This window comes from Parus major, chromosome 3, assembly GCF_001522545.3.
Source record: "Parus major isolate Abel chromosome 3, Parus_major1.1, whole genome shotgun sequence".
Taxonomy (NCBI): Eukaryota; Metazoa; Chordata; class Aves; order Passeriformes; family Paridae; genus Parus; species Parus major.
This window is the reverse complement of record NC_031770.1, coordinates 26,262,282-26,285,496: the sequence shown is the minus strand read 5'-3', so window position 1 is coordinate 26,285,496 and position 23,215 is coordinate 26,262,282. Positions and strand designations below refer to the sequence as shown.

At 36.9% G+C, this 23,215-nt stretch overlaps 1 protein-coding gene and 1 long non-coding RNA gene across 3 annotated transcripts in view; one reads left to right on the top strand and one right to left on the bottom strand.

Annotated features, from left to right (window-relative positions):
• PRKCE (protein kinase C epsilon) overlaps nucleotides 1-23,215 on the bottom strand; it is a 288,985-nt gene that overhangs the window by 54,131 nt on the left and 211,639 nt on the right. For both annotated transcript variants that reach the window (XM_015622198.3, XM_015622197.3), the window contains exon 11: nucleotides 3,993-4,147. In XM_015622198.3, the coding sequence (XP_015477684.1) occupies nucleotides 3,993-4,147 (155 nt within the window). The remainder of the gene's footprint in view (nucleotides 1-3,992; nucleotides 4,148-23,215) is intronic.
• On the top strand, nucleotides 7-16,848 carry LOC117244192. Its single transcript, XR_004496798.1, has 3 exons — nucleotides 7-100; nucleotides 10,530-10,721; nucleotides 14,370-16,848. It is a non-coding gene; the product is annotated as an uncharacterized LOC117244192 (long non-coding RNA).

Genomic DNA, 23,215 nt, shown 5'->3' with positions numbered 1-23,215 from the left:
TCCTAAATCATGTATGAACTGGGGACACCGTCATTTATGTTTGTGAAGTGGTACCGCATTCTAGTGCTGGCCTTCCTGCCTGGGGGGACAACAGTTCTTTGTAGGTATTTCAGACCACAGCAGGTAACTCATGTGACCTCACTTGAACTCCTACACTGAGAGCAGAGACAGCCACCCAGGTACTCCTGACCTCAGCCCAACAACTCCAAGTGAAACAAGAACATGCCACGTTTACATATATCTGCAGAAAGAGCACAGAAATGTTGAAATTCGCTACAAGTAGCGAGTACAGAACTGACAGTTACTTAACACACACAGCTCATTGCATTTTCCCTACATGAGAGTATATACTAATATATTTTATACAGACATAATATATTCATATATTATGATAACTGACTTTATATACACCAGACTCCAGTGGCAGGTGATGCTGAACATAATCTACAACTTTTCATCACCTAGTTCAAACTCCAGTCCAGCTCACAAGAAAAATCAAAATGAGATTCCTAGTCCTTAATTTCTGAAGTTTGGATACATTTTTCAAAGTGGTGCAATTGCAATTGCATAACACAAACAAGGACAAGTGCCAGAAAATGGGATTGAAACTTCTCTAGTGTCTGATTAACTCTACTTGTATTATCAGGCCCCAGCCTGACATGTGCCTGAATAGCTGAATGCCAGATGAGAGGGAAGGTGGCAGGGATAATGTAAATAACTTTTATTAGGCTGTTGAAGTATTTTTGACACAACAGCAACATCACACCTTTAAAAATACCACACTAAAAATATTCCTAAAATTTATCAATCGTACAAGATACATTCAGTAATGGGAATATCTTTGGAAAAAAAGTTCTGAGGTTCATCTTTATTTCCAACTTAATAAGTATAAGGAGGTTAAACATAAGGAAGATATATGTAATTCCAGTGAGCCCACTGGTAATTGGACAAGTCTGGGAACAACTGTTGGGTCAGCTGCAAAGATGTGAACTCAGAGAATAATTTCTATTGCCAAACAGGGAGCTGGCTTTCTCTTTGAATTTCAGGGGAAATGAGGATAAACCAATTATTATAAAATATGATCATTTAGTATCATCATAGCACTTTCTAAAAACCTAACCAACAAGCCAAGCATGAGCTAAAGCTAGTTATTTACTACCAAAAATATAACTTTGTTTAGTTCCAAACAAATACTTCCACATACAAGACTGAAAAAAGATCAGAAGGTATAGCAGCTATTTTGAAACCTACATTTCCATCAAACATCTTAGTTTATTTATATATTCCCCACTTTCCTTGAAGTAGTGCCCACACAAGCAGCATTTCCCACTTTGGAGAATAACCATTAATTTCACACCACAATGTTTTTTCTAGAAATATAATTACACAGAAGACAAGTATTCTTTATTAAAATATCTGAAGGCATGTTAGGTAGTTATGACTCATAGTTATTCAGGAGCAAAGGCTGTTCTATTTTCTTTTTTTTTCTTTCCCTTTTCTTTCCTTGTTTGCCAGCTAATAAGAACTTTGGAGATGTAAAGGAGTGACTTGATACCAATGCATTTTTAACATTGTAGTAAATAATGCAGTGAGGTATGGAATAATCAGGCTGAAACTGTTCTGTGCAAGACAAACATTATTATGCGTGCTTGACATCAACAAATGCATTCTCCCAAGGTCTGGCACATTGTGAATGAATTGTGGTGTTTTCTCATGATCAATTATTTTAAAATAATTTCTAACTTCTTTCTTCTACTTGTATTTTACAGTGTAACTGGGATGTACATTTTACAAATATTTTAATTCCTAGTATCTCACAGCTTGAAAAATTAATTATTCTTACAGCCATACCTATGTCAAGATCCAAAAGCCTATGTCAAAACAGAATACAACTGAATGTGTTCCTACTTTCTTCCTGTTGCTTTCAACAGTTTATGCTTTCATCCTACAATTCATGTTGTCTTGTGTCTTCTGATCATACACACTCAGCATAACATGACATTTTTAAGTTCAGTGTCATATTCTAGCATGCGTGTCAGACATGTCAGCATAGTGTCTGAATAAGAAGTTGTGAGTACACTGTGAAGTTTAAATTATGAAACATTGTCTCAGAATGACATTTCCCCTGTGATGGAAGGGTTCTGCTAATGTAGTCATAGAAAGGACACAAGCACATGAAGTGATTCAATGCACCCAGCTAGGAGCCAACAGCAGCAGAAATTACATACACGAAAAGGAAAAGAGGTAGGAAAGAAAGAGTAGAGAGAGATGTGTGTTAAGGGATGGGAGCAGTGAAAGATGGGAGGTGAAGGAATGCACATTCATATAAAGCAGGGAGATGTAATTTTATATCAATTCTTTCTTGCTGGTTCACAGAAATCATTAAAATGACTGCTAATTACAAGGTGTGTACCTCCAGTTTCCAGGAGGAGCAAATTAGCTCAAGTATTTTAATGAAACAAATCCTCAAAACCCTTCACTTTTCAAAGTGCCAAGCTTGTCTGTCTCCCTTTTGACAGATACTTAGAAATTAAGAAGTTGCCACATTCTATTATGTGAATATACAAATACCTAGCTTTGGTAATAAATGCGGACAATGAATAGGAAATATGATATGGGCAGGAAAGGTAAGAAATGTGTTGGATCTTTGGCACTTAAACCCATGTGAAGTGTCAGGGCCAAAAGCACAACCCAGTATGCAAACATCATACCAGCATTAATAAAAGACGGAGATTAAGCGCTGCAGCTAGCCAAGAGTTTTATAAAGAAAACTAGATTTTTGATGAAAAGACCACTTTCAAAGAGATTTACTTTCGTCAGAAGCTGTGATGTTCTGCTGATTTCTATGTCTCTGGAAAGGAGATGTCTGAGAAGTTTGCCTTTGAATCCCTTTGCATGTGGGAAAGCCAATTGCTTCTAATGGAACTTACTGCTCAGTCCTGGTTACTAAACATTTAATATTTCCTTCTCAATTTCTAGTACTCTCAAGACCTGCCATTATATAAATCTAGGGATATGACAAATTCCATATCCTTATCTTGATGTTCCTGCTCACAAAATCTGAAGCTAGCTGTCCCTGAGATGACTACCTCAAATCTGACCTGATAACCTGAAAGAGGGTAGGAATATCAAGGGAAAAAACAGAAGTCAGATCAGAAGAACTCAAGAGTTTTTACTGGACAGGACAGATTATATTACAAAATCTGTTAAGCATGTTGCTTGTGGAAGCCTGAATTTATGTCAAGTAATAACAGGCTGCTAAAAACAAATAAAAACAGAGAGGAAGTGTGAAATGACAAGATAAAGGATTTAATAAACACATTAACATCAGGGTGAAATTTTTCAAAGCGAATCCTTACTTTTAATAATAAAGACTATCCCTAAATGCATTCTTCATCCCAGCACAACAATATGCACTTTTTGTGTGTGTGTGTGCATGGGTATTGAAGATTAGAGACTGGGGCCAGTGGGGGAGGTTCAAATAGATGCAAGGCACTTGAAAGCAAATCAGAATTGTCTCCAAAGAGCCACTTCCTGCTGATGACTAAGCCTTCACCCAAACAGTCAAGAGGAAGGGGCATAAGCAAAGCACTGCAAACGACCATCCTGATTGTATCAGAGTGGAGACAACTAAGACAAACAAACTCAGGAAGTGGCAGAGGGTTAGAAACTGAGAGGAAATCTATGGCACAGAGAGGAAAGTTAAGAGATTGCGCCGATCTGCAGAAAGGTCACCTCTGGGTTGCACTGTGCCAAGCTTGTTCAAATCCACTTTATTTGGACTAGAACACAAAACTGGCACACACAGCTGGCAACTGCTGCAGAGGCTATTCAAATGTTAACATTCTCAATGATAAACAGCCAAAAAAAAGTTCTGTGTAAGCAAATTGGAACAAACAACTAATCTAAAACTGGTTGCTAAGAGATGGAGGACTTCAGCCAAAACCATCCCGAAGCCCCAAGAATACTTTATTTTTAATCAAAAGAAGTACCTGTAGATGACGCCATGTTGGTGAAGAAACATGAGTGCTGATGTGACCTCTGCAGCATAGAAGCGGGATCGAGGTTCGTCAAATTTACGTGAGCGTTGGATTTGAAACATTAGGTCTCCTCCATTTACATATTCCATGACGAAAAAGAGGCGGTCCTGAAATTAATTAAACAGCGCTATTTAGCTAATTTCTTTTAGTGACATAAAGGACTGCTTGGAGCTGCACTTTAAATGACTGGAGCATTTACATCAAGAGATAAAAGAAACTATTGCTACTGACTCTGAAAAAAGAGCAAGCCAAAACCAAAACCCACCAAACTTAAAGAAAATGAGATGAGTCTCAAAGTGAGAAATGAAAAAAAACAATCAAAATACTGTATTAAACAACACACACACATAAACCTTCACACATCTACAAATACATATGGAATAATAATCAATTTCATATAGTAACAGAGATGTTATTTCTTAAGTGATGTTATTTCTTTTATAATTTAGCCATGAAAACCATAGTTTTAGAAAATTTAGCCATAATAACCCATGAAAAGATAAGTCAATTTTGTCAACTACTGACAGACTGCTGGGCAAATTTCAGTCTTCTTTCTTCACTTCTCTCTTACCCTCACTTTGTCTGCAAAGCATCTTCCCCCAAACAATGTAAAAAATTATTTAAAATTGTTAAGCTATAGAAACCAGTGCTGCCAATCTCAAACACTCAAGTAAGGTTTTTTTAATTGCCTCAAACCCTCATAATGAAATAGGATTGCATTATTAAAATATGTATCAGGTTATTTTCATTTTCTTCTAATGCTTACCACTTCCCTGTTCAAGCTTTCAAACCTATTTCCATGGTTTGAATGGAGGATAGAGGATTAGAAATGAATGTTCCTTGAGAATAGCAACTGAGATTCTCAGGCAGTCACACCATTAAGCCCAAAGTTAAATATGTGTTGAAATAGTCAGAACTGAAAATACCAGTAAATTAGACATGTGCTTGGCATCTTGAACTATTTATTATCTAAACTGGCAATGCAGGTGAAGGCATAAGGAAAGAAATGACACACGTCTACTTGATATAATTTAGATAATTTTTTAAAATTGTTTCTTACAAAATTTCAGATTTTTTCTCAGTCTGTACTAATACCCCTAAATCTTTACATTCTTGCCTGTTCACCCTTAGTGAATGCCTACTCCACATTCTTTATTTCCTTACTTTACTTTCCTTAATTATCTACAGCTATATTCACATGAGTTTAGCAACAGGTTGAGGTAATCCTGATGTGATGTGACACAGACATTTCTTTCCATGGTCACAGGATTGACAGGTGTGTGAGCATGGGACTTCACCCCTCTACAGCTCTGATATCACAGTGCAGTTTGGCTCTAGTTCCTTGTGGCTGGTGTGCTAGGTTGAAGAAACCGAGACAAGATTTGACATTGCTTTGGACAAGGAAAAACAACAGAACATCAAAGTTAATTAACCTCCTCCAAGTGAATCCAAGCCTGCAGATTACATAGTTTATATATATGAATCCAGAAATCCATAAATGTTTGTCATTTGTCTTTAATCATCTACCCCACAACTCAGAGCACAGCACTTAAAAATACCCTTAAACTTAAGCGTGTACACTAATGCTGTTCATTAAGTGCCTAAATGTTATGCTTATCAGGGATGCTTCCTGGAAGAGGCTAGAAATGTTTATCTGACTTTTTGCTGATTACAGAAAGAGGATGCAGAAAAAAACTTTGTGCCTTTCCTCCTGTATCTTGGGAACACAGAAACTGCTGCACTTGATGAAATTTGGAAAGCCAGGTGAACTGGCATTCTTGCTCAAATATTGTTAATGATTTTGGTACATTTTCCAACATTTTTTCTTACCATTCCCTAGGAAGGAAAACCTCCTGAAGAATAGCATTAAAGCTCCTGGCTGTATCATACACTCAAAAGAGCATGGATTCAGAGCATACCTTTGCTCTTTTTGTAATACTCAGTACTGCTGATATGAAATGTTCGAAGTCATAGTGCAGACCTTCTGATATTAGTGTAGGGTTTCTTTAAGCAAAAATACGGGTCCTTGTGCTGTCTGTCTTATTTGTCTTTGGAACCAGTAAGAATTATAGTTTTGCTTATAAAAGAAAACCCATTAGTTCTCAAATAGGATTTCAGAAGATAGAGCTTAAGGATAACACCAATACAGTCAGGTCTGTAATGAAGTCAGTCAAAAGCATAGCTGTACTGTTACTGGAACATAAGGTAAGAGGATACAACATCCCTACAAAGATGTGGGCATTGTCCTTGGTTGGGCTTCTCACTGCTGCATCACAGACTGAGTATCTCTGAAGAGCACTTTGAAGTGTCCCTTTGCAGGTCTTTCCCTAAGATTATCTCACATGGATACAGTTCAGTGTTTCAAGCACAAACCATTGGACTGCAGGCTGAGGAGAGCACAACACTTGGCTAAAGTAACTTCTCCTAACACTTGTTGAAATTGAACTTCCTTACACTGCTATTTTAACCTTTCTAAACTTGAGTGGGATCAACAAGGAAAACAAAGCTGCAATTCTCATTCTCCTGAGCAGCCATACTCATTCCCAATGCTGATATCATTTTTCTGCACCTACGACAAGTATAAAACAAACAAGGCTGATGTGAAGGGATGGTGCTGTGCCTTACAGCTGTGACTCCCAAATGGTGACCCTCTACTTGTCATTGAGCTGAGAGCTGCTGCTCCCAACAGTGATAACACCAGAAAAAGACTGATTTACACAATTGTACAGATGAGGGACATTCCTAACATGTCAGGATAGACAGTTTTTTCCCATATTAAATACTCTGTGCTTGATCCAAATGCTTTTTGTGACATTCACTAAATGCCTAATTGCTGATTATTAATGTCAGAAATTGTCTTTAGTTAAAGCTTCAAGTTCTTTTATTGTAGTCTGGTCTTTTTTAGGCCACTAACAATTCAGCTAACTAAAAATTTAACCTGGACTCTTTAGCAGAGTATCTTGTCACCAGACAGTCTGAACAAAAGGTTTAGCAGCATTCTCTGAGCTGGACACTGATACCTATCAATCATATCTCTCTCATATATCCTTTTATATCTTCCTTTTTGTGCACATCCCATTCTTAATTTGAAAGGGTATTTCTGACAGATTCTGCGGCTTACTTGACAATTTCATCAAAAGTATACCTACTAAAAGCAGAATTAACAGCTCAGAAATTGAATTTGTTCTGCTACTGAATTTTTCTGCTACATATCTATATTTCAAGTCACTTTTCCAGCTTTCCTTAGTAAACATTTCAATTTTCTACTGAGAATTCAAAGAAAAAAAAATAGTTTGAAATTTGTCTTCTCTGTTTACATTGAGTCTGGGGAAGCCCACTATCATGGAGTAAACAGTAAGATGCACAACATGCACATGCCCAGCACACCAGAATTTCAACATTAGAAGGTATCATTTTTTTTTGATTAAATATATTCAGTCCCTATGGAAACTACTTTATTAAAAGCACTCTCTGGTCTTTCTTTTTGATCAGGACAATGATGTGATCAGCTGAGACTCACATTTACTTGAAAAGAAGAAAGAGTATTTTGTGAATAGGAGTCAATTTTTTTTTTTTCCATAACCTCAACAAAAACAGACACACCATTTTGATTTTTGCACTCAAACATTTTTCCATATCTTTCATCAAAGGTTAATGTTCAAAATACAGGTTCCAAACCCTCTGACTCCTTGCTTTCTGTCATGATGTAAGCACACACACAGAGTGACCCAATGAGACCTCTGAGTTCAATGCAGAGGATGAAAACCTCCCAGTAGCAGTGAAACAACTGTATTATTCCTGATTATATGTATCTTGTTACATGTACCACCAGGAGTTATTCAAACATTGAACTATGAGAATACAAAGTGAATACCCTAAAGAATTATACATTAAGGGACAATGCAGTGTTTACTCAGTTAAAACAAGATACAAGGTATGACTTTATTATCAGTTGTGTTCCAAGAGAAAACTGAAAGGGTTTGGTTTGGACTGCATTATTTTTGAACTTTGTTTTCATAACATTTGGGAAGTATGTTTTGATAAATAAAATAAATGAAAAGCAGTCCTGGGAACTCTTTAATTATATAAACTGAAATAAAAGGCAAAATCATAAAGACATTACAGATTAATCCTCTCCTGGCACCTATAAAGCAAAAAAAGTACTGCAAAGTAAGCTAATATGTTTTCTGAAGTAAAGTAAACGAATATGTTTTCTTAAGTAATTTGATTCTTTTTCAGGGTTTATTTTAGCCCTTAATCATACTGCTTTTCCTTGAATTTCTCAAAATATATGGTTGAATGAGACTACTTAACAAATGGAAATAAAAGCAGAGCACAGTGGATGAATAAGAGATTAAAAACAAAAAAAAGGGGGATATGAAATAAACAGGCTAGAAGTTAAAAAAAAAAAGTATGCTCAATTCTGTATTTTCTGACCTTAAATGTAATTCTTATACTGGAATGCATAACAGCTGTCTTAATGTCTCTATGATTTGAGTCTCACCTCTCAACTTTCTTGAGAGTCTCTTACATGTTTTGTGTCATCAAAAAAGGAAAACCTTTTTTCTAGTCTTTGTCTTAATCACTAAATGGAGGAGTATGCTTACTAGTTAAACTAGAAATCTTGTTTCGTCCCTCTCATTCCACTCCTTCAATTTTGTCCCAGTTTAATTTTTAATCTTCTTGACATTGGAAATAGTCACCACCTGCTCTACAGTAAATCCTTATAATATTTCACACTTCATTGTGATTATTGCTATTCTCTGATTTTTAGCTTTATTCATATATTTTTCGTTTATATCTGACTATATATTATGTGCATTCCCTGCCACTTTATATTTGCTTGGGTTTCGATGTTACAAGTTTCACTGAATAGAGGTTCTACCTTCTTTCTTTTGGAATATTGTCCATGTTTTTAATTGGGAAAAGGAGGGGAGATTTCTAGAAACATCAACAGAAATAAAATCTAAGAACATAATAGATTCAATCCAACTCCTCTTTGTGGAGGTGTGATTAATGACCAAGACCTTCCTACTAGTAAGACTAGATAATCTTGCCAATCAGTTCTGATTTAACAGATGACACTATACAGTCAATTAGTTGTTTAGATGTGGAATAATACCATTGTTAAGGAACAAGCTTCTACGTAAACCCTGTATGAAAGGTTAGACATGGAAAGACTTTGATGTATTGTTTACATTAATTATTGTGTAGATCTTAAAAGACTTTTTAAAAATTGCTATCAGTCATTAACTCGTCCGCCCTTTGTTTGTTTTCCAATTAAAATCTCATTAACATTAAATTGCAGTCTAAAGACAATCCATTAATAGACATAAAACCGTGTACAATTATCACTTCAATCTGAAGAATATGAACTTTTTTTTTGTATTTCAAACAAGTCCTAATAGCTGGGGACCCAGTATACAGTTCAACACAGCCTCATTACTGGAATATTACAAAACAAAAATAAATTATGCAATCTGTCTCCCAGTTTCAAAACTAAGATGTGCATCCAAGGTGCAAGTCTGAGAAAAAATGCTTTCACTACTGTTTTTTGTTTCCCAGTGCAACTTTTGTAATACTTAAGATCATTCAGGGAAGGCAGTGAACACGGACTCAAGCAAAATTCACAATTGATAGATCTTAGCAGCCTACTCCAACCATTTTTTCTTTCATTTATGTTTCCATACAATTGGCTGTGAATAAATTAAAAAATAAATCTTCCTGATTCTCACTAGTTCCCTAAACTAAGTTCTTTGCACGAATACAGATTTTTCTCCCAATTTCAGAAAGTTGTATTTGAATTAGATTTCTTCAGAGGCCCCCGAAAGTGTCAAGAAAACCAGTATGTGTATCAAATACAGGTAAATGTAAATGCAAAATAGTTCACATTCTAGTAGAGTACTGTTACATAATGGAATATGTTTAGCCACTAAACTTGTTGCAAAACAAAGGTCAAACATACAACTTTTATTGCTCAAGAAGTCAGGTAAATATATCACCTTGGTATGCTCTGTAAGATGATATTTGATTAATGTGTTGCATGTATGGAATTCTTCTTCAACTAATACAAAAGTGATTACTTAACTCTATTTAAATAGGATGCTCAGTTTGTTTAAAATTACCTAAAACTACAGCAACTGTCCCACCCCTCAGAAGTTAAATAAACATTTCCTGCTTCTGATGGAAATTGCACAGGCATACTGTACACAAAACTATGTGCAAACCTTCACCACCCTGAGACAAAGACTAACCAGGACAGCAGATTCATTTTCCACAATCCCAGCATTAGGAGGAACAAATATAAATTCAAGAGAAAAACCAGGTACAACACTAAGGAAAACAACAAGAAGCTCTCTCCTGTTCTTGTGATTCCTTTTTGAAGTTCACAGTAACAATCTCCAACAGGACACTATGACATGTTATCTGTATCTGATTTCAGTGTTTATACTTGGGACTAATTGTGTTGTTTTTCCTGTTTTGTACCAGAGCTTTCAAGGAGTTCCAAATAAGAAGCGAACAATTTCTACGAATCCCGTACTTCATGGAATAAATGACCTCTATATAGGAGCTGCTATCTTAAATATTTTTCACATGAGATGTCTGCATCTTTCACTTAATACAAAATGCACACGTTCAGATTTTTTAGTCAGCCTGACACTCCAAATTTCTCTCAAGCCGGTGAGTACTATTATAGTTAGGGCTTGTTGATCAGTTTTACTCAGCTTTGCCCAGTAACTTCAAATTATTTTTTTTTATCCTTGAAAGAATTGCCTCAAAGTCAAAACATAGATCAGAGAGAATCAGAGAACCACACAAAACTCGATAAGGAAGCCTCGCAAGGCCATCTAGCTTATCCCACAGCTGACAAGCAGGATCAGCTGTACCTAAGCTAAGGGGAACTAACCTTTTCAATGCTGCAAGGCAGTCTCTGGACACTATAAACCAGAGATCTAAAACTATGAACCTGAACAGCCCTGCTGAATGGACTCAATTTGGCCCACAAAGACCTAGAAGCAGGAGCCTCTGCTAATCTGGTCTGCCAGAGGGCAAATGGGTTAGTCTGCATTCCACTGTAGTGCAGTCTCATTTCTGCCAGAAATACCTTGCTTCCTTCTCAGTCCCCTTGTCACCAGCAAAAGCCAGTAGTGAATGATATTCCTTGAACATACTCTGCTTTGCAGGTCAAAAAATTGTATCAGTTACTGAAAATAAACTGACCTCTTAAAAATCACCACTAATAAGCACTCTTTCACCTCCTCTGGCAGTCTGTTTCAGTACTTGCAGAAGATAGCACTGGGAACTCTTTCACTACTGCAAATCACTTGTGTTACTTCTTATTCTACCCTTACTCAAAGTATCAATTCCTAGCTGTGCTGGAAGTTATATAATACCTTTAGATAAAAAATTCTGTGTTTTCCACCTTTGTTTCTTATGAAAAGAACTTGTTACTGTTTTTTCTTGATTTTACAAAATTAATAACAGAATATTTCTATTCTGTTTGTAGAGACCTCAGATATTATGTTAATTGAGAGCCTGTGGGATAAAAACCACTCCCAAAACCTTGAAAATGGTTTCAAGAATAGCTGGCCTTTCTTGAGACACTCAAAAATTCCTCTGTGCCCTATCATACCATACCATATGAATGGCCAGAGAAAGCTACAAATCAAATGCAGTTAGTTTTCAAGCAGTGCCTTCAGAATCAGTACGGAGATTCACAAATCCTTTACAGTGTATTACTGTAAAGACCTCCCTTGCAGCATTTACTCAGCTATAATGTGTGTTGCTGGAAAGGGGTTTTTAGGCAAGATGCTTGTCTTTGATCTCTGTATGCCATGAAGCAGTCTTGGTATGTCACTTTTGTCATGGGAGATTTATGTTGTCTCCTTATGGAATATGCACGGATACTGGAACAAAATGGGGTTCTTAACATGTTTTTCATGCCCATAACACATCCCATAGTACTATTCAACAAAGAAAACATGACTATTGTTACGTATCTTGAGATAAATTTGGCTTGGGTGAGGGACGTACTATGTGCAAGCAGTAGGTCACAGAACCATGGAAGTAACAAGTTAATGATTCAAAGCAGGAAATGTTATCCCGGACCTCACCTATCCTTCGCAAAATTTTTTAAACCATTAAATTTTACCCAGACCAGGACTCAAAGAGAAAGTTTTATTTATGGCAATTCCAAAGACATATCCAGCAATACTCTGAAACTGTCCAAAGTGAAGCCAGCCTGTCCTGAATTCATTGAGAGTGAAAAAATGTGCCCATAGTTTATCACCCCAGCACTAATACTCCTAGAAAAGTTTAGTTTAATATTTCAATTATTGAAAGACTCTAACGCCACATTACTGTGGCAAGCAAAATTCACTGACACTGGCATCACTTTTGAAATGTATATGTCTTCAACTGTACCGAAAATACTGGAATATGAGAAAGCATGGTTATGAATAAAATCTATACCCTAGACTGAAGCAGCAATCACATATAGCTCAGAATCACAGATGAAAATTACCTCCCTCACACAGACCTGTTTCCTGTGCAATTTATGAACACCTGATCTTGAATACAGTCTTCCTAATGTTTTCTCAGATAATGAATTTTGTCAGATTATCATCTGGACCAAATTTACTATGCATTGGATTAACTGGTGTATCAGGTTCATACGAGGTGTAGTACAAAATAAAATATCATCCAGAATTCAATTAATCCTGTTTTCTAAAAAAGATGAAATTTAGAGTAATTCAATGCTACACAGAACCAGCAGGTGGAGAGTTGTCAGCTTGCCTTCCTCTACAAAGCTCTCATTTGAGTCACTGAGAATATGACATAAAATTCTAGCTCTGAGCTGCCTGAACAGACAAAATTGCATATTAAGACCCTAAAATACTATCATGTGAGTGCAAAAATGCTTGGTTTTTTACTTCCTTCCTTCTTTAAACTAAGAATTACAATTTTGGTTTTTGTTCTTTGTCACTGATGGATATTACACCTCCTCTCCACGTGAATGTTTTCTATGTGACACCTAAAATACAATACCTCATTTCCTGACACAGTACCTACAGAGCTTAGTGGTGGAACTCTCTTTAGCTCAAATGGAGTTGAGATCAGGATTAAATTTTTAATGCTGTAATATGGAATTTATTAGACAAGGGCATGCAATGACAATGCTGAAAAAATTATGTGCATTTGCATTTCATCAGTTCAATCCCCTACCTTTTAACCTTAGAAATAAACAAAAATATTTCTAAATTTGGGGCAATCTTCAACCCCAAATTATCGTGGATGGATATGTGTTGTGTTGTCACTAGATTTTTCTGGGAGCTGGGGCAAACCTTCCAATGTGCCCCCATTTACAGTGTTGGTAGCCATAAGCTCAGGGAAGGGGCGCTCCCTGGTTAGCAATCCTGCTCCCTGCCTGCACCCTGAAAGCCCAAGCAAGCTCCAAGAGCAAGGACCTCAGAAGGGTCCCAGCTGGTGTAATACGGTTCTTGTGCCTTTCCTCTCATAAAAGGGAGAAACACAACTGGAATCATCCACAGAAATGGCATGTTTTGTAGTTCTAGTTACTTCAAAAGAGGTATCAAGTAGGAAAAGCTTCTCAGGCCATTTCCCTAATACCTTCATTTGATGACAGATAAGCTGTGAAAAGCGCCTTTTATGAAATTCTTTGATCTCATCTTCTTTTGGTGTTGTTTGGAAAAAAACTGTTCTGGTGAGATAATTTTAAAGACCTCTCATTTAATGGCCTGATGCACATGGCAGAAAATTATATCAAGCCTGTAAAATGTCATTATGCAGAAAATGTTACAATGTGCAGACAGCTATTAATATTCCTTTGTTCTGATTCTTATAGGAAACATATAAATACTGTCTTCCAAATAGAACTAACTCTAAAGTTTTTAAAGCCACCTCAGAACTTCTAAGAACAACTTTTAACCTGCTTATATTCTACCAAGGAGCCTAGAGATGGCACATGTCCTAGGTGCACTGGTACCTTCCTTGTCTTTGCAATTCCTGTTTTCTTACACTGTTTGGGCATCTAGTTTATGTCTTTGAGCTGACAGGGAAACAAATGAGATGCTACAAAACAAATAGGGAAGACTCTGGGGAGCCAGTTGGTCCAGCATTTCCTTCTGATATCAGAAGGAAAAGGAATGTAATTAAGGAAGATAATGAAAATGACAGGACAAAATACTCATCTGGCAATATGTTTCTCAGAAATGATCCAGTACTGCAAAACAAAAACCCAACCAGAAATAATCAGCTAAGTGGGAAATTTATATCACAGTCATGATACCCTGGCAACTTTTTTCCTAGGAATTCAATCAGCTGACTGAAAAGCAGAAGTTGTCTTCTCGGATTTATGCAACTGTCAATTGTGATTCTGGAGAAACCAACAATGACTTTAGCAACGAGTTACTTGTATACAAGCTATCAAAAGTTGTCTGTTGAGAAATGACTTCTAGTCACATATATCAGGACCAGGCATACTGAACCAAAATGGACAGACTACAGCAGAAATACCTGAGGACATTTTGCATTTAGGTTTCTCAGTTTACGTTTTCGGAATTTGTTAGAAAAGAAAGCATAAATGCATTTTCTCTCTCCTCATGCAAAAACAAATTCTTGCCATTGCACCAGACTGTGAAAGAAGAGTTTTCTTGCATTACAGAATTTAGTGCTGGGAAATCTTGCTCCTTTTTCCAGCTCAGAATTCTACTTGCCCATGAACATAGTCTTGGACAATGCAGAGGGAAAGAAGGTAAAGGAAACAGGCACAAAAAGTAATTCAAACATTTGTTATGTTATCCTGTAAGTTAACTTGCTTATTACGAGCTTGATATGAACACTAGGACATTCATTAAGAAAGGGATACACCAAAATTCTCCAACAGCTTTCAAACTTCTTTCCCTGCAATGTGGGAATGAGTGTTGAAAACAGTGGGAAAAACCATGCTGCAGCAGAGCCAGCTTCTTTACATACTGCCTAGATATTCCACTTATGACGCTCTATGTGTTACAGACATTTGCTACCAGATATCCTTTACTGTTTTTAAATTGTTACTTCTATCTATGTAGAAAAAAGAGGGGCAATGAAAAGACTGGTACCTCCTCCACAGATAATTTTTTTTTCCTGAAAAAGAGCAACCAAATTAAACTAGGAAAATGAAGTATGAGCATTAAAGAGAGGGTTTTTAACAATTTCCCAGTATGAGCTTCTTATACTGATAATTTTACACTCTGTACAAGTCACTAATAATTAATATTTCCATCAGAGTTCTCTTTCGTGTGTTCTTCATACCTTACTCCTACATGCAACTCAATCACTTTGCACTAAGGAAAAAACCCCATGATTATTCACAAATGCACCTAGAAGAACACTGTATTTTGTATTCAGCAATTTTGCAAAAGTCAGAGCACAACAAAACATTCTCTGGCCTTGTTTTAGGACTTGATTTTCTAACTCTTGTACATTAGACCGGGCCACTGACTCCTACAGGACCCCTTGAGAGATTAAGTGTTAAGGAATTGACTTACACTTTTAGAAAGTTTGTGATGGGGGAGGACAGGGAATCTTGTGCTCCTTTCAAAAGAAGGAGATGAATGAAGTCTTTGGCAACATAAAGATACTCAGTACAGAGAAATAGCTCTTCTGTATTATGTGAAGCGTTTCAGTAATGTTCCCACGTACTTAAAAACGAAGGTCAGCCAGTGACAACAGTTGGTTCTAGCTTGACAACACAGCAAGAAACTTGTATTGCACTGTGATCATCCAGATGGAAAATTTATATGAGATACTGTCATATCAGTTCACAAACTATGCCCTAGATGCCAGAAATAACTAAAAGTCTAGAGCTTACTTGAACACGATGTTCTGAATAGGAAAAGTAGTTGCATTTGTACTAACAAAACCTTCCTGAGGATTTTAAGTTCCTTGAAATGAGACATTAGCATTGAGTAACTGTGTCTCTGCTCACATGAAAAAAAAACCCCAGCAGTTTGTTTTGCTGCTTTTACCAAAGACACTTTCTTTTTGGGAATTTGTTGAAGCCAAAATAAAATAATTATGACAGCAAAAATAAAAGTGCTACTTTTCTGATGTGCCTCCATTCAGAAATGCCTAATTACAGATTATTATTCAGGACCCCTCTTTTCTTACAGTACTCATAGTACTCTGACAGGCACATTATCATGCTGATGGTTATTTCCTCAAACTCAAGCTCAGTCCTTTACACTGGACATATAAAAAAACCCCTCAAATATATATCATTATTAATTGTCATAAAATACCATAAGAAGACCAAATGAAAGACCAACTTTCTGCTGATGATGCACTTAGTAATAGAGACCGAAAGCTTCTCTGAACCAGTACTTGGTATATGCCAAAAAGGTGTAGAATTAGGATGCACAAGGAGAAATAGCATGGCAAATAGAAAAAGAAACATTTGAAAAAGTGTTTGCAGGGTATCTGCTGCCTAAACTGAGTGAGTTGCAGCCTTTGCTGAATGCTGGAGCCACTGATTAAGCCTCAGGAGCCAACTCCCTTTACTAAGCTCCGGGGGTTGCATGTTATACTTGACCTTTTACAGATACCCAGCTTGCTTCCCACTGAGCAAGCTTCAGCACACTGACTGCAGCAACAGAAGAAAAGATACTCATCCTCACTTGGGAAGCATAAACTTCCCTGAGACAGGATAACACAAAGCTAACACTGAATCAGGCCATTTAGGAAGAGAGACTAAAAGTTCCTAACTTCATGGCTAGTACAAGGCCAGACACAAAACTATCCTCTTTGTCTCCTCATCTATCGTCTTTTTTATTCCTAGGCTGTCCTAGGTAACTCTTAACAGAAGTTTCATTAAATAATGATGATAATATATCATTGTTTCTCAAGTTTTTCAGTGCTCTTCCTGGAAACCTTGCTGTGGAAAAATGACATCAAACATCCAAATTCCCTTGTCATGGGGAGATGGAGGTCAGTGTGAAGAAGAGCTCACAGACAGAGCCTCTGCCCTAGGCAAATGCTCTGAGCAAATCCCTGCACAGCCTCTGTTGCTAAGCAGAAACCAGATAACCTGCTCTGCTACAGAGCAGCTGCCAGAGATGGAAACTAAACCTTCATATGCTCTCTCCTGTGCATCTTATACACACCACTATTCTACCAACAGACTTGGTGTTTCATGCTCTGATTTGATCTCATGCAGGAGAAAACCACACAACAAATAGGGAGAATGGAATTATGATAATGAATAAAGACTAACAAAGTTAATATTAAATATTATTAATACAAATTCAAATAGATCTGTCTACTTCAAAATAACTAATATATGGCCAGCTTCTCCTATTCATCCAGAATATAGAATGCTACCACATGAACTAGTGCAAAGAGATGAGGACCATGACAGACTACCTCAATAAAGGTACCTCAGCTAAACTGATCCATGTCATCTTCTGCAACCTCCAGTGTAGCACTTATATCCTTCTTGCACTTACAAGATTAGTAATGATAGAGTTCAGGTCCCTGAGGGCATTGCCAGGCCCCAGTGGCCCTGTCCAGTCCTCCCTGGGAAAGGACATCCCCTTAACACTTTGGACCAGCCCAGGGCTGTAGGCGTGCACCTCTGGCCCTGGCTCTGTGAACCCTGGCCCTGTTTCATCCCCCCACCCTGCTGGGTGCTGTCAGTGGACACCCTGACCAACAGACAGCTCTGCTTGTCACGTCTGGTGGTGTAGCTGTAGCTAGGTGGTGAGAGTGGCCTGTGCTGGGTCATTCAGACCCCAGTGCTCAGGCTAGCTCTTACTTCCACTGACAGTCTGTTGTTTCCAAAGGTATGAACAAGTTTAAACCAAGGCTGATGAAATTTATACACTCAAAATAAGGCAATTAATGTGATGGCCAGGAATTTCAAGTACAGGTAGATTTTCTCTCTGAAGCACAGATGGTCCTCTGCACTAGCCAAACTGCTACTAGATAGATAGATTATTGTACAGACGGCAAGTCCCTTTGAGGTTACAGATGAGAACTTTGGTCTGGATTGAGTAAGGCTGATCACCCCCTAAGACACAGTAAAATGTTACTAGCTTTAAAAATAGATCAGCAAGTTTCCCCTGAAGCAAAGAGCAGAGAGGGACATGTGCAGTAAGGGATGCCACAAGGACACCACCAACAATCACTGACCTCTGATTTGGGCAAAGCTTTTGTGAGATCAGATTTGCACCTGCTACTTGGATCAGTGTATGTATGGAGGCTTTGGATTGCATATATTCAATGGGCAACTTCAGTGCATACAGAAGAATAGTTAACTGAAAACATCAGTCCTGTAAACACATGCTTGTTTGTGGAAATGATTGCAACTTTTGAATATATATTTATTTTATTGATGAAGTCTCCAAACTGAGTGAGCTTTCTTAGCTGCTCAATGAATTTCTATCTTCCTTTGGAGGAAAAGTCTTTTGATACAAAGCAAACACAGACTTCAACTTATTTACTGTGTCTATAGTATTTTTAAAGTATCCAGAAAACAACTACTTATATTTGTTTTTTAGCTAGTTAAAGGTTAAAATTCTTTAAAGAACACAGCATTTATTGCAACATCAAAGATGATTACAGAATAGCCTGGCAGTTTACTTCACTGCAGAATGCCCATAAAAAACAAAGACATAAGGAATTTTCAGAATGTGTTGTACTATAAGATAAAGTGAAAAAGGAATGTGTATGTGCATGAATGCAGTAAAGTTCCTATTTTGACATTTACTGAAATAGCTGAAGTGGTACCACTTCTGTAAATCTAGAAGGAAAGAGGTTTTTGAAAAATGCTTAAAGAGATGACAGAATGGATCCAAGTCAGAAAAGTTTCATTCCAGGTTAAAGAGAAGATATAACATGCTTCAAATATCAGAGAGAAATTACAAGGTGGAAATATTCAGTTTACACTAGACTCTTGCTATTTCTACCATCGCAAAATTTTCAACCATCTGATGCCATTAGAAGCAGAGAATGCAACCAAACAGATGGGACAAATTAATTTCAGAAACTGTCTATGATCCATGAAGTTTACAAACATACCCTGCTCAACAATTTCAGTAAACAATAGCATGAAAGTACTGTCAAAACTACTTTTTACTTATTCATCTCAAAAAAATGAAATGTAAACTTGTATCATATAAACTCCAGTTCACTCTAAAGTGAAGTTGCAGTAATGTGTGCAGGACTCCTAGAGAAGAAACCTTGTCCATTGCACAAAGGAGTGTAACAATATGAGTGAGATTATAACCATCATGAAGATGGTGAGATGAATGTGGAACTGCTATTTATCAAATCCTGCAATATTAGAACTGGTACACTGTCAAGCAGTAAAATGGCTAAAAAATGTGTTTCATCATAGGAGTTTGCTGCTGGAGCTGTGGAGGCAGACTGTACCAGCTACTGCAAATATGAATTAGAAACATTTATGGACAACGGATATGTAAGCAGGTACTAAAAGGGATAAGGTGGAATAGCCCATTTTAACATCCTTCTATAACTCTGTATGCTGCTAGAGTATGAAGGGAATAGACTGCAGAGAGCAGCACTTCCATGCCCCCTTTAAATAACCTCTTTTATTGCATTGCATCAATGGCAACAAAATGTATTAGACCACTTGGTAGGACAGTTTTTATTCTCACAGGTTGCAAAAAAAAAAAAAAAGTGATTTATATACATATACAAAGATGTTCAGAAAATGAAATCAGAAAAATTATCATTATCCTGCCAAGGGAACAATGTACCAGAAGAGTAACTATATTAATATAACAATTGTTTTACTAGGATCTGAAGAAGTATTCAAATCATGATTGCAGCAGCTTGAAAGAAGAACAACAGCCTAAAATGTAAGGGTCATGTTTATTCTGGAAAAAAGACTGAAGATTATCTTGTTTTGGGCTTTCAGGCTCTGAACATTGTTCATTTAGGATTCATGAACTAATATCAATATGTGAAAATATTAAAAAGAAAAGAATGAATAGGAGTTGTATGTATCAAGCCTTCAAACCTGTAAAAGAACTTAAAAGCCTTTTTCTCTCCATCTATCAATGAACTGTGATATCTGCTAATGTGCAACAATTCAGACCAAATGTCAAAACAGTGAAAAAAAACTCCACTGATCAAGCACAAGCTTTCATTAAAAGCCCGTTCTTTCAAGAACATAGTGGGGTAATTAAAAAAAAAAATGAACTCTTTTAGAATATCGTGCTGTGAATAAAACTCATTGTTTCAAGCTTCCAATCAGATAGATTCATAGACCCCTCACCGATTGAAAACACAATTTGAATAGATTCAACTGCTGAATGGGAATTTTACAGATTCATATGATGCACTGGAACATTAGGATTGTACAAGATTATCCTCCTAAGAGAACACTTGAAACTGAAAATGACAGGAATAGTCTAAAGTAATGGGAAAAAAAAAAAAAAGCAAGCAAAACCACCTTTGTTTCTGAAGTATTTTTTGAAATACATGCTTTATACTTTTCCAACATGGGATCACCTTTAGCTCCTTATCATTCAATGAAAAAAAAGTTGACACTGACTCACAAAAAATGCTTCCATTCCCACATAAATTTGGCTTCTTTTGACTTTTTCATTCTAACTTTAAAGCCAAACAAAGCATATTTCTATATCTACAGGAATAAAACAGCAAAATTGTTTCAGCTGCTGGAGTTTCAAAAGCAAAACAAAAACACAATGCCAGAGTAAGAAAGAAAACTCCTAGCTTTCCATCTCTTTTTTTTCTCCTCTCAATGTTTACTACCCTGCTTCTAGAAGGATCTATTTCTAGCTATTACTTAGCTAGGAACAGATCTCCATAACTATTCAACAAGTTATTTTTTAGGATGATTTTGCTTTGGTAGCTTCAAAGTGCTTTCTGATCCAATCACTCTGGTCATGTTAACAGTGTGAAACAAGTCTGGGAGCAAGTGCACAGACAGCGGTTAGGGACATGCATTTTCTGAGGGTATGTATGTAGTGGTTTACATGTTGCATTAATGCTGGAATTCTACAGAATATGAAGAGATTTTTTAAGTACTTCAAGAGCACAGCAGCAGAGAAAGTCCTCCCTGTCTGGCAAGCTGAGTTATAAGATGCCCTTTGCAGCAAAGTTACCTTCAGAATGAGGATGGTCCCTCCACCCAAAGCAGGAAATAAGTCCTTTACTTGAGAGTCACTTTAAGCACCATTTTTATGTCCTGTCTAGCTAGAAGTTTAATAAGAAATTTACTACTACTGTAGAACCATTTTTAGGCTTTTCATTTTTCAAATCAGTGCACCACAGGTGTGAATTTCCACTTCAGTGTAAGTTACCAAGGAATCAGAGTCAACATAAATAGCTTCTCTTGCACTTTATATATCCTCCTTATTGGTAAGACAGCGGTCTTATTCTTACCAAGACAATAGTGACAAAACAACGGCTTTTACTAAACATTTTAAACTTTAAATTCCACAAACGCCGCATCGATAAACCATAAAAACTGCAAAGCAGTTTGACTGTGTGTCAACAATATAATGCTCTACAAGCGACTGAAAACAGATGCCCTACTTTTCCAGCCACCAAACTTTAGTTAAATCCAGCCTGCCAGAAAAAGAGTCTAAGTGTAATATCAAAGGTTTCCCCAAGAGCCCTAAAGGCAGTCTGGCAAAAATCACCAAGGGTCCATTCACCACCTGGTGATTGCAGGAGTGTGTTATTCTTCATCCTGCTCCTTCTAAGGCCTCAAAACAGCGTCTTCACAGCAAGAAAAACACTTCCTCAGGTCTGTCACATGAGATTCTACTACAGCATGGAAATAAAACCAAACCTAGGAAGATGCCATTTAGGCTTACTGTTACAAAATGATGGGGGAAAAAAAAAAAAGAAAAAAAAAGCCACTTAATTATAATTATACAGAAGCTAGAGGATATGATGCTTAAGCAGAGTGAGACAGGTTGAACCTGATTTAAGTAATCATTTTTGCTAAACTCTGTCAGCCAGCAAAGCAAGCCTTACTACTTTTTCCCTGGTGAGGCTGAGAAGTTAGCCCTTTTACTTTACTTAAATTTAGTCTTGTTTCATCAAAAAAAATGTTTAACATCCTGGACAGTGTATTGGTTGCTTCCAAATGTTTCCTTCCATCACAACACAATAAGCTTCTAGACTTTTGCCAGGGATCTTGGCTTACTGGAGGGACAAGACGCGTAACCTTCCAAAAGAGGTGGCCATGGAAGTGTCCCGAGTTGCACTGTGCTCTCTGCGGCTTGTGTAGTGTTCCAGTGCTGGTTTATTTATGTCTTACCAGAGTTGAAAACATGCAAGTTTAAGTAAATTGAGGTCACAAGATGGAGTAAGTTTCTACAAATCTAACCTCAACCTGGTATTAAGTTCTTGGCAAGCTTTTAGTAATATGATCTCATATAAAAAATTAACCTATTCACTGGTATAAGCAAGTCTTGAAAAAAACTCTCTTGAATCAATGGATTTGTGATTACATGGACCTGTCATGAAGCAGTTTAATAGCACTGGATACTGAAGAAGTGAACTGCTGTATTGATACTATTGATACTATTGTCTGTGTGCAAACAATAAGCTGAATAGGACAAAATACTGACTCAAGCCTTTATACAATACATAAATTGAAACTTCCTTTGAGGGTTAAGAAAATTATTTTTTCTGTTGTCATTACTGGTTGCAACTTTATTACTTTGATGAGGACTGGGAGCAAAGCTGTTACACAAGATAATAAATTGTCGCACTGTATTAGGAACAGCGAAGCATGACACACTCTCTTAGCTGCGTTGCACAAGAGAGCAAGTTTTATTATTCCAGATCTTTTTTTATGGACAGGTCCAAGAGGTAAAATGCTCATTGGTCATTAAACCAACACATCATTATTATTGGACAATTAGGAACAACACCCATTGACTGTTTCTTGCAAGTAAACAACAAGGGTACAAACAACACCTGCAAAGGCTGTTTTCCTTCTCCAGGGACTGTTTGGACTCTTCCTTATGATTTCTCAGGCCAGAGTGAGAACTAGCTTCACACAGGCTCAAGCAAATGCCTGAAGCCTAAAAGTCTCTTATTTTACCATTGTCAGTTCCCATAACTTTTTTTTTTTTTTTTTTTTTTTTTTTTTGGTAAATGCAAATCTT